This window comes from Apiospora hydei (assembly GCF_038363865.1).
Source record: "Apiospora hydei strain CBS 114990 chromosome Unknown utg000008l_segment0_segment0, whole genome shotgun sequence".
NCBI classification, from domain to species: Eukaryota; Fungi; Ascomycota; class Sordariomycetes; order Amphisphaeriales; family Apiosporaceae; genus Apiospora; species Apiospora hydei.
This window is the reverse complement of record NW_027117367.1, coordinates 988,721-1,000,347: the sequence shown is the minus strand read 5'-3', so window position 1 is coordinate 1,000,347 and position 11,627 is coordinate 988,721. Positions and strand designations below refer to the sequence as shown.

Genomic DNA, 11,627 nt, shown 5'->3' with positions numbered 1-11,627 from the left:
TAAGAAGGTACGGTGAAGCTCAACTGGAATGTGGATTTTCGTACCGAGTACAACGATTGTTTCCGACTCCTCGACCTGTTAGCAGTGACATTGTGCTGACTCCGGATTCTCAACCACATCAGCATTTTAGTGTGAGAAGTCCTCTTCAGAGACAACCAACATCCGCAAACGCCCACTTGGAAGCGCAACATGGTTGTTCCCCAAGCCGAAGACCCCTCCACCATGATGGAGGAGTCAGGATCTCGACTATTCCAGAATGATCTTTTTCTGATGCAAAGCTCGTCGTAAATGGCGAGGTTTGGCCCGTCCATAAGAGCATTCTTTGCACCCGATCCGAGTACTTCAGAAAGGCCTTCACCGGAAACTTCAAAGAGGCAAGTACGAGCGAGGTGATCATTGAGGGTCATGCGACGCAGGCTGTCTACGGCGTGTTGCATTACCTCTATACAGGAACCGGTAAGTCGAGCCTGGGAATTAGCGGAAGATCATCGACTAACACGTGTTAGTGGCACAAGAAGACTTCACTACGGTTCGTTCCGCCCTCGACCTTTTTATCGCCGCGGATTATTTCAACATCGCATACGCAAGAGACGAAGCAGTCGAAATATTTGGAATCCAGCTACGGTATTTGTCGCGTCTAAATCACAGCTCTGGACTGGAGAACGAGCTCCTTCCTACTGAAGACCGCGACAGCTTCTTCCTCGCTGCACGTTTCGCATATACATCCGTACCTAATTTTGAGGTTCTGCGACCGCCTATTGAAAGGCTTATTCAACAAACCGACTTTCTTCTCACCAAGGACACCCGCTTCATGCAAGAACTGAAAAGCATTCCCGAGTTTGCCGTCGTCATTATCGAGATGATGACGTCCCGTGTTGCAAACGATGCCATTTCCAGGTGGCCAGCCATTCCTCAATCTTGCCATGGATGTGGCCGTGGCGAGACCAAATTCGCCGATATATGGGTTGCCAGTGTCCGAGATATGCCGGGCCGCTACTCAAAGCATCATCTGAAACTGCGTGGAAACTGCGATGACTGTACCGCGGCATTGGGGGATAAGCGTAGCACCAAGCCTTGAGATTGTGACACAACCCAGCGGAGGAGATGGGGATAGTTGCTGAAGCGAAACTTGTGGTTTCCTCAACGTACAATATGGGCTCGACACCGGAGGCTGCACGGCGGGTGCATTAATGGATGGTCTATCAGGAAGCACCATAGAATGCCCGACAAGAAGATGGGCATAGTCATGAACGAAGAGATCGTTCCATGGGCACTGCAGGTGTATCGCGATACCACTAGTAATCCCGTAGCAAGTAATCTACGGTGCCATGAACATATGCTGACACGTACATACATGCACACGAGGTGAACTTGGTAAGCGACGACGCTGCAGGGGGTTGTCTAGACGTGCAGCAGGCGGTTCCACGGGAGCGCCCCATCGGATCGCTGGGTAAAGGGCGCGGCTAAATGGGGATAAATTGAGCCCCATGCCTCCCTGGCCATTCCGCCGGGACGGGGAGCCCCCAAACCCCCCAACTACCACTGGCGCGGCTGCGGGATGCAAGAGACGACGGGAAAATGTTCTCGTGTAGAAAGGTAAATAATCTGTAGAATCCAGTTCACATACGACTACAATTGACACAGGAATGGCTTGGCCTTGAGGGAAATTAATTCAAGTCCCAGTTCATAAGAAGAGCTGTCATCGCATCTCTCAAGTCTTCGAGTCATTACAGCCATTGCCTCTCATCAACTTACACCCCGAGCCCCGCAACACCATCCTAGGCATCGTGAACTACACCCCCAATCCTCAAATCATCAGACTACTCACTTCATGCCAAAGCACCCATAAGCAAAGAAATAGAATAAGCATAAGACCATAGCCTAAGATGACGCCCCCACTGATAACCACCCTCTACACCGCCGACCCCAGCGCCCACGTCTTCAACAACCGCGTCTACATCTACCCCTCGCACGACCGCGAGACGGGCATCGCCTTCAACGACAACGGCGACCAGTACGACATGGCCGACTACCACGTCTTCAGCACCACCAACCTGGACCCGCCCTACGACCCGGCCGACCTCGTCGACCACGGCATCGTCCTCCGCACCGAGGACGTCCCCTGGGCCTCGAAGCAGCTCTGGGCCCCCGACGCCGCGCAGGGCCGCGACGGGAGGTTTTACCTGTACTTCCCCGCGCGCGACCGCGCGGGCATCTTCCGCATCGGCGTCGCGGTCGGCGACGCGCCCGAGGGCCCCTTCGCGGCGGACCCGGAGCCCATCCCGGGCAGCTTCAGCATCGACCCGGCCTCGTTCGTGGACCCGGACACGGGGGACGCCTACCTGTACTTCGGCGGCCTCTGGGGCGGGCAGCTGCAATGCTACCAGACCCCCGGTCCCGCCAGCTCCAACAAAAACGACGGCACCAACTTCGACGCCACCTGGTCCGGCCCCAAAGAACCCTCCGGCGCCGGCGCCCAAGCCCTCTTCCCCAAATACGCCAAACTAGACGACAGCATGCGCGCCTTCACCCCAGAAGGCGCGCAAGACCTGGTAATCCTGGCCCCCGAGACGGGCGAGCCCATCCCCGCCGACGACCACGCCCGCCGCTTCTTCGAGGCGGCCTGGATGCACAAGCGCGGGGACACGTACTACTTCAGCTACTCGACAGGCGACACGCACTACCTCGTCTACGCCACCGCCAAATCGCCGACGGGGCCCTTCACGTACGGCGGCCGCATCCTCGAGCCCGTGCTGGGCTGGACCACGCACCATTCCATCGTCGAGTTCCAGGGGCGCTGGTGGCTGTTCCACCACGACTGCGAGTTAAGCAAGGGGGTCAACCACCTTCGCTGCGTCAAGGTGCGCGAGATCTTCTACGATGAGGATGGGAAGATGTTCACTAAGCAGGATTGAGGCCCCGGTCACGTAATCTCGTGGGCCGGCTGCATCTGGTATGCAAGAGCTTCACAGCTCAGAAGACGAGACACGTGCATATATTATATCGAAGAAACAAGACAAAAAAAGTAGATGGCGCATCGCTCTTCTCAAGGACACCTTCATGTCATCTTTTACTCAATTGCTTCCATTGTTGTATGATAGATGTTGTCTGACTATTTCTATCTACCTAAATGTAATCTCTCCGTACCCGTGCGCGACACAAAAGAAAAGGGGGTATGATTGTGTTTAATTCAAAAGGCCTCTCCCATATTTGCTAACCTCCGTGAGCCCCAACATATGTGATGTTGTTGGTTTTACTCCTGTGTATCTCCCAAGTGCCCCAAGTGCCCCAAGTACCCAGTTCCCAGTGGCCATTGGCTCCCATGTATAAAAGTAGTAGTGCTAGCAAAAGTAAAAGTAGAAGCGAAAAGAAAAGCAATCAAGATTCCACAACGCCCAAGTTCAGCCGCCGCAGCGCGTCCTCGTATCTCCCCGGACTATGGTCCGTCAACATACTCGCCCCGAATCGGACCTCCCCAAACCGACTCTCCACGTCGCGGACGTACTTGAGCACAATACGCGTCGCGGGCCGGCCGATCTGCTCCTCGCCGACCTGGAGGAACGCATCTCTTCTCAAGCAGGGCGTGCTCTCGACCGCGAAGACCTCGCCGGGCGGGAGCAATTTGGGGCTCATCATGCTGGCGCGCAGCGTCTTCAACGCCGCGTAGGCCCACTGATCGTCCTCCTCGTCCCGGTATTTCGGCGGGTTGCTGTACCACCGGTCCGCGACACCGCTCTGGAACCCTTCCCAAATGTGCCGACGGACTTCGGCTTTGGCCTCCGAGTTGTCCGTCTTAAAAGCGAGCGCGAGGGCTTGGAAGTCGTGCAGGACGCCGAGGGAGAGGTAAGGCACGAGGTCGTTTCCGTGTACGATGCTCGTAATCAAGCCCCGGGTGGCCTTTTGGAGTGAGGGGGACATCGTAGACGGAGGCCCGTATGCGTAAACGTGGATAGGTCTTCCGGGCGGCAGGCAGATCGCGCCATTGTCGGCCGAGGAACCTTGGCCCTCGGTCAGCAGCCTCCGGTGTTGCTGAGCAGACGTAACGAAAGCTGTGCCCGTAGTTGCAGGCTCGGCGAGCATGGCCCCAAGTAGCGCCGTGACTGCGCCGCCAAGTGAATGACCACAAAGAACGAGACCGTAATCGGGGAACTCTTCGAGGGTTTCCTTCAGTGTAACAAGGACTCTCCCGTCGCCTCCGTAAAGAAGACGGCGAGCAGATGCGTGAATTCCCTTGTGGACCTTGTAGTTCCTGCCTCTCCAAAGCAGGTCATCGTACTCGCACATCATGTCCGCCAAGACATCTTCGAACCCCAAAGTTCCGCGGCAAGAGAGCACAACTGCCTTGGACTGCGCATCGAGGGCAATGGTGTGTACGAGGGGGATTCCGGTATCGGTAGAACCGGTGGAGTCGGAACCTCCCTGAGGATCGACGTATGACGACAACAGAATACTGTCGGGCGGTAGTTCTGTATGATGCGCAAAGGAGCGCACATCTTGGTGCGTTTCGTCGAGGGCTTTCAATTGGGGCATCTGCTTTGAAATGCCCATAAACTTCAGAAAGTTGGACCCGTAAGCAGCGGATGCGTAGCGGCTGTACCGAGTGATGTTTCTCAGGATATGGAAATTGGGAAACATCCCGCCCACCATACCAGTTCGCCTAAGAGTATCAACAGCTTCCGAGTCACTATATGCACTCTTTTGGTGGTAAGAGGATAATACAAGTGACGTCTGCGAGGGACTCGTCCGAAGCGTATAGATACTTGGCGAGTACAAGCCGCCCATTCTTGTTCTGTTAGGATGTCGCTGCGGAGAAGGCGGCACCAACTCATTCGACTCGTTGTTCGGTTTCGACTTGGGCACATTGCTACTTCGAAACTCCGACCGATAGTAGGTGGGTGACCCAGGCCGGCTCTCATAAGACTGGATAGAGAATGTGTCGGTTTGCGACACCGTCGAGTTTCGCCGACGCTGTTGCACTGCTATGAAGCTCGAGCGCGACTGGCTTCTGCTATGGGCTTGGTTGTCCTCGAGCGTCCCGAGGTCTCGCGATGAGAAGTAATTAGGGTTCCCTCGCTGTGGCGCACGGGGAGCCTCACGGGCAGGAATCAGGTTGGGCGTCCGGTTGGTGACGGTAGGCCGGGCGGGCGTCATGACAGGTTGGCTGCGCTGATGTGTGTTTTGCGAAGACCTGTTGCTTCCCCATGGGGGCCGCATCCCAGTCTTGGCTTTGGTTGGAGGCGTGACATTCTCGTTGCTGGAATCCTTGTTGAGAAGATTGGTAAGGCCAGTAACCGAGCTCTTCTTGAATGCATTTCTCAATCCTCCACGCTTCTCCCCCGGTTTATTTCCCACCGAGTCATTCTCCTTGGACTTTGTTGTTGTTTTGTTTGTTGATTGAGGTGTTACCGCCCTTTCCTCCGATTTCTTGGTTCCACTAGGGGGTTGCCGTTGCCGTTTCTGGTTCGCGGCGTTTTCCGGCGGCGGCTTGGGCAGCGGAATCTGTGAGTTGCGCTCCTTGGGTGAGGTCGCTGAGTTGCTGCCAGTGGAACCAGTCGAAGAAACCGATCTCTGCATTTTCTTTGGTCCATCCGATGTCTTTGCTGACTGGTTGGTCTGCAGAGGCATAGTTGATGACCGTGGTGTTTTCAGCGGCGGTGGTGGAGGTTTTTCAATAACCTCCTCCTCTTCTGAGGACGAGGAGTCGTCTTCCTCATCCAAGATTTCGACACGCGACTTGGTATCATCGTTGTCTTCGGGATCCTGCTCAATGGCAGTGCTTCTGCTGGTGTTGCGACTAATCCGATACACGACACGGTATATCGGGGTCGTGTCTCTGACACCCGTTGCAAGAGCATTGACGGGGTTCACAATCTCGCTCTCGATCATATCTGCGCCCGGAGGCGTCAAGATGGGGATATCGGGTGTCCCCTTGATCTCCACTGTGATGATCTTGGTCGTCGTGGTAGAGGTGGATATGGAGACGTTCGTGTCCTTGGGCAGAGAACTCATGATTTGGTTCCTGAGATTGACCTCGGCTAGATCATCTTCATCTCCGCTCTCGTGTTCTCCGTGTTGTTGAATCGCGTCAATGATGCCATCCCGGCCTTTGACGCTGCGAAGACTGCGTTGAGCATAGTTGCCTCTGTTGTGTACACCATACAGGCTGTCTTCATGAACATCGACACGCTCGCCGTCATTCAAGACGACAACATCCCAGATGATTTCTTCTTGGCCGTTGGTTCGGATCTCGTCTTGGATGGTCTTGCGACACGAGTTCTGCAGATACGCAAGGCCAGCAAGGGCCAATACGATGTCCATAACTCCGACTTTTTCTCCTTGCACGCCGGTAGCGGGGTTCTGGAACTCGCGTCGGATCAGAGTTATGATACTGGCGATGGCCCTGGACGAGTCGGTCGAGCCGAAGAATTGGTCAAGAACCGACAGTAACAGCTGTGACACTTGCGAAGCCGCCGTGACACTCGTTTCGGTGACCTGGAAGCCGGTGGCGGTCCAGAAGACGGCCTGCAGCAAAGCTTGGTGGATCCCGTCGAGACCCCGTTCCAGCAATGACTCGGCATTGTGTCTGCCAGCTTCGGTCCGAGACCTCGAGATGACATCTCGGCCGGCCCTGCTGAGGACGGTTTCCAAGAAGGCCCTGCTCAGCTCGAGACTCGAGAGAGTGGTGAACTTGGCGGCAGTGAAGCCGAAGCTTCCAACGAAGGTGGTTGCGCGGATGGCAAAAGCCGTCGAGCGGGCCGCAAGGCTGACTGCACCTGCTATCGGGTGTGGCAAAAGAGTCTTGCCCGGTGATATCGATGCAAGATGTTGCTGATGTTCATGATCCTCTTCAGGATCATGTTCGTGATCTGAATGCTCATGCATTTCTTCGCCGGGCAGCTCGGTGAGCTCATCGCTTGACTCGTTCTGAGCGTGGTCGTCATGGTGGTGGTAGTGGTGGTGGGTTTCCATTGTCACCTGTGTGCGGTGGCCTGCTCCCAGCCCGAAACGTTCAGGAACAGGAGTATCCCAGTCATGCAAGATGCCGGGTCGATATCAAAGAAGAATTACAGGCGTAAGAAAAGGACGACAGCAACGAAGCCAATGTTTACATGCATGAAACATCAAACGTATGAATATACTGTACTGTTATTGACAAAAACATGCTGTTCGCGCCGGGCGCTTCCAACCAGGTTGCGATGGTAATGATGATGGATTACCAGCTCTTCATTAAAGGAAGGCCGCCGAAATACATTGGTGGCGATACTAGATCGGACGTTTTCATCCAAAGTTTAACAGAGGGTTGGATCTGGCGTATGACGAAGGGGCATGTGACGACGCGGGGCAGAGCTTGAAAACGCCGGCCAAAAGTGTGTACCTAGGCAAAGAGAGTGAGTAACAGGCAGATACACGCCTATGATTTGCTGCAGCAAGTAGCAAGTAATCAAACAATACTTGGTGTCGGGTATAGGTCACCAACTAACTTGCGATGGGCGACGTCCACGTTGGATGCTGGAGAGAGATCGACGATCCGCCCAGTAAGGCGATATGATATGCATTGATTGAATGCCCCTGATTAAATGGACAATTGCCCCCTCCCCCCTAATCACCGTGACGGATGACGAAATGCAGGTCCCCAGCGCTTTCTTGTTGGGCAAAACGTGGCATGGAAAATGGGGCCGCATGGAAAAGGCAAGGGACAACAAACCAGTGCAGGTACTTGCCAGGGTCGGGACGAAAATGGGCTTGTCTTCACGTGAAGTTTGAATTAATCGATTGATTACATATTGGCATTATTAGGGGCGGAAAAGAGTCGCGGGTCGCAGTCGACCAGAGAAGAAATTCAATTGATTTTGAGTAAAAGTACCTGTACCTTATTCCGCAGTCGACCGGTAATGGATATCTCTAATTGCGACAGATACAGCAATTGCTTGACTTTGGTTCAGATATAGGATAGCGGGATGTTGAGGTACCTAAGTCATTTGACATCTAATGTGCAGGGAACACCGAGTAGAAAAAAGGACAGAGGAATGCGGAGGACAGAAAAGGGAAGACAAGTCGCATTGAAGTTTCGGTTTCCTTCATGTTGTGTACCGTACTCTGCCCATCGTGTCACCGGCGAAAGTTGATGGAATTGCCGGTTTTCCATTGTGGGAGACTCGATCCGGAACCAGTCGGTTTCGTTCAAGCTTAGGTGTCTTTAGCCAGAATTCCATTCTACCTTGTCGAGCAAGTCCATCTCCGCAATAGAAGGACTCTAGAAGCCGCCAAGATTCAATTGTCATTTCACCAGCTGGCCAGGTATGTGCGATATGGATATGGAAGCAGCTCCGTTTCTGAACTATTAGATGCATAAAAGTGTTGGGTAATGAAATGATCGCCCTCCGATGGTGCTACTGCTGGCTGAGATGGATGCGACTCGCGCGAAAAGTGCAGCGCTATTCTTAGCTACTAATAACCGACGCCGTGCCTCCGTGCTTAGGCCCGTTCTGTCGCATTGGTCCCTGCTTCCGGGGCCAGCTATGGGACCCTGCCTCGACAGAGGCTGCTGAGGCTGAGCTCCGACGGCCAGTCAGGGGACGAATCGCAGAATAGACGGACGTGAACCTGCTTTGGTGTCCCGTTCGCTCGCTCGCAGTGTGGCCCTCGTATTCTGGGTGTTTGTTTTCTTGGTCAGTTCAGCAACAGTGGACGGCCCGACTAGGTATATACAAAGGAGTCTCGTCATATCGTCCCGTCAATTGTTCTTTGACATCTTCCCCTCCTTTCATCAAACTCTGATTCCGACTCTCGCACTCGTTTCGAAGGCACGATCATTCATCAGGGGCAAGCTAGCTTTGTTGCTCTGTTTTTGTTGACTGTTCTTTTTGCTCTCTTGCAGCAGCACGTCGCATCTTGCGCGCCCGCGGATACCCACCTACCTGCAACCCCTCGCTTCTCCCGATTTTAAGCTTCCTGTGCCAAGTCTTAATCACCAGATCCCCGATCGTTATCTTCTACAATGGCGGAACAAGGCCTCTTCTCGTCCGACCTCATCAACCCCGAGGTGCAAGCCGCCCTCCCTGCCGGCTACACCGCCCGCGCCCTCCGCCTCTCCGATTACGATGCTGGCTTCCTCGACTGCCTGCGCGTCCTGACCACCGTCGGCGAGATCTCGAAGGAGGCCTTCACCGAGAGGTACAACTGGATGGCAAAGAACGACAGCTACTACCTGCTGGTCATTGAGGACGCGAGCAACGAGAAGCCCGTCATTGTCGGCACTGGCGCCCTGATCGTGGAGCGCAAATTGTAAGAAACACCCATACCCCCAGCCAAGGACTGGCCCAATCGAAGGAAGGAAGCGCAATTGGGCGCATGTCGACTCTATTCCGTATAGAACGAATGCTAACCTCCTCTTTTTCTTCGTATACAGCATCCACAGCCTCGGTCTCGTCGGTCACATCGAAGACATCGCCGTCGCGAAAGATCAACAAGGCAAGAAGCTGGGCCTGCGCCTGATCCAGGCGCTCGACTTCGTCGCCGAGAAGGTCGGCTGCTACAAGACCATCCTCGACTGCAGCGAGGCCAACGAGGGCTTCTACGTCAAGTGCGGCTTCCGTCGGGCCGGCCTGGAAATGGCACACTACTACACTGGTGACAAGAGTAAGCCTGCCCAGTAGAGAGGGGGAGCAACGATGCTTCTTGTCTCGCCTTACTTCCACCCGGAGGCATTTTCTCCGTGGCAGCTATAGATGGCATACAATACCCGGGAAAGACGCCCGAGTATAGGCGTTTGAGAAATTCAGGGGGGCTGATTTAAACAAGCCTAATAGACGCCAAGTTATAGAGTTGTGATTTAGGTTGGATTGGGCATCGGATGGGATGGGACATGCTACGACAGACACGCCGCCAGCTGGGATTAAGAGGAATGGACCAATGATTGATAGAGTGATGATACATGCAGCAATACGTGATAGACGGCAGTGGGCTCCTGACGTGTGCGGCCGAAAGAGGGGCACACTCCAAGGCACACCGCAAGAATCATCAAGACGTTATGCCATTCCCCCAAGCGTGTCTAGGCAAAGCAGCCGCCGTTGGCATGTGAAAAAGGAGTTCGCTTGGCTAGGTACTGTGGTATACCGTCTACCAAGCAACGGGGCACATATCCCATGATCTCTGCCAAAACTCTACCAATTGATATTGAAGCATTTCAACGCAGTCAGCAATTGGTAGTCGTAAGACTATAATCTCACAACGATGAAGCCAGTGGATTGGGTAGGTTGCTGTAGATTTCGCATATACCACTAGTTGATCCTGTCGCCGGGGAAAGGAATGTCGGGTAGCCCGTTAGACCTGGGCGGGAGATAGTGTGAACCAAAGCAAGCGCAACCAACCGTGTACGAACCACGGCAACCACCCTCTTGCGAATCTCCCCCCGTTCCAGCGCCCCTTCCCCTTCCCCTTCTCCCCCAGCCAGCCCAGAATTTACTAAGTAACCGGTAAGTTAACTAAAATGCGGGCGCTGCCGACAGGCAATTGTGAGACAGCTCCAAGTTCCAATCAATGATGATGTGCCTCTCCTTTGCTTGACTTCCACTTACGTGAGCTCTACACAGTCGCATGCGCCTCTCTGACACATGCACGACGAAAACGCACATGCTAAATCGCACATTTCTACACTGACAACCCGCTAACCCTATTTCGAGTCAGAGCGAAGCCAGCCAGTGGCATCACGCTACAACAGGACGAGACCCCTCTCCTTCTCCTCATCCGGACACGGGATACCTCATTGCTGGGCCCTACGTTACTTAAAGACCACAATCGTTCGCACCTCTCTCCAACAGGGTATCGAAGTCATCTTCTACTTACATACTTACCTACCTGTCGCACCACCTCCTTCATAGCAATCAGCATACTAAACAAGACAGTCGCATACCGGCTTCTTGGCTCTCTTAGACAATCCCAAACCCCTACCAACCCCTACGCTTATCTGATCTACTGTCTACTTTCCTTTTGCCTTCCCGCATCGTACTCGTCAACTCTCCACTCGGACTCCGGATATCCCCAACTCTAGGCTTTGCGGGGCTCCTACTCGAATCCAGCTATCGCGCAAGCAATCTACCTCCGGCTCCGTGATCTTGCGTTTCCCCCCGTCTCAGCCGTAGCGAGCCTGCTGGCCTATATTTCACCATCATGGGCTCCCAATCCGACAAGCAGTTTCGCGGTCTGTTGATTCGAACCAATATCGCCCTTCTTCAACGACAGTAAGTTTCCTGTCCGGAAGTGGTGGAAAGTGGCGAAGTACCCCGCTGAAGCCACTCATTACCACACTCCAACTCCTTTCATCAAACGGCAAGCATGCACTTGCGGGGGAAATGGGTTTAACCTCAAGATTGCTGCACAACAGCATAGTTGGACCTTGCAGATGCCCATGATGCGCCCGGTGCTTCATCGTCTAATTAGACTATTACGCATAGAGTTACACACAACTGTTACTAATATGGTGATTCGACAGAGTCCGTGAGAAGAGCAACTGGTACAACACTCCCAGAGTAGTCATCCGCAAGCGCTCAGGCAAGGTCATCGTCTCGCGCCTCGGCACTCCCGCCAGCTACGCCGCCGACGCCGGTTTCGAGATTGTCGAAGTATAA

At 54.1% G+C, this 11,627-nt stretch overlaps 5 protein-coding genes across 5 annotated transcripts; 4 read left to right on the top strand and 1 right to left on the bottom strand.

Annotated features, from left to right (window-relative positions):
* Positions 1 to 189: 189 nt before the first annotated feature.
* Positions 190 to 1,078, top strand: PG997_010884 (uncharacterized protein; the record flags this gene model as incomplete). Its single annotated transcript, XM_066815199.1, has 3 exons — positions 190 to 284; positions 347 to 456; positions 507 to 1,078. The coding sequence occupies 3 exons, from the start codon at positions 190 to 192 to the stop codon at positions 1,076 to 1,078; spliced, it is 777 nt and encodes a 258-aa protein (XP_066664489.1).
* Positions 1,079 to 1,886: 808 nt separating this feature from the next.
* Positions 1,887 to 2,915, top strand: PG997_010883 (alpha-N-arabinofuranosidase; the record flags this gene model as incomplete). The annotated part of the gene is made up of 1 exon (XM_066815198.1): positions 1,887 to 2,915. One exon carries the CDS (start codon positions 1,887 to 1,889, stop codon positions 2,913 to 2,915), a length of 1,029 nt encoding a protein of 342 aa, XP_066664488.1.
* A 463-nt stretch (positions 2,916 to 3,378) lies between these two features.
* PG997_010882 (uncharacterized protein) lies at positions 3,379 to 6,969 on the bottom strand (the record flags this gene model as incomplete). Its single annotated transcript, XM_066815197.1, has 1 exon — positions 3,379 to 6,969. The coding sequence occupies one exon, from the start codon at positions 6,967 to 6,969 to the stop codon at positions 3,379 to 3,381; it is 3,591 nt and encodes a 1,196-aa protein (XP_066664487.1).
* Positions 6,970 to 8,998: 2,029 nt separating this feature from the next.
* On the top strand, positions 8,999 to 9,656 carry PG997_010881 (acetyltransferase; the record flags this gene model as incomplete). Its single annotated transcript, XM_066815196.1, has 2 exons — positions 8,999 to 9,285; positions 9,410 to 9,656. 2 exons carry the CDS (start codon positions 8,999 to 9,001, stop codon positions 9,654 to 9,656), a joined length of 534 nt encoding a protein of 177 aa, XP_066664486.1.
* A 1,513-nt stretch (positions 9,657 to 11,169) lies between these two features.
* Positions 11,170 to 11,627, top strand: PG997_010880 (uncharacterized protein; the record flags this gene model as incomplete). The annotated part of the gene is made up of 2 exons (XM_066815195.1): positions 11,170 to 11,240; positions 11,492 to 11,627. 2 exons carry the CDS (start codon positions 11,170 to 11,172, stop codon positions 11,625 to 11,627), a joined length of 207 nt encoding a protein of 68 aa, XP_066664485.1.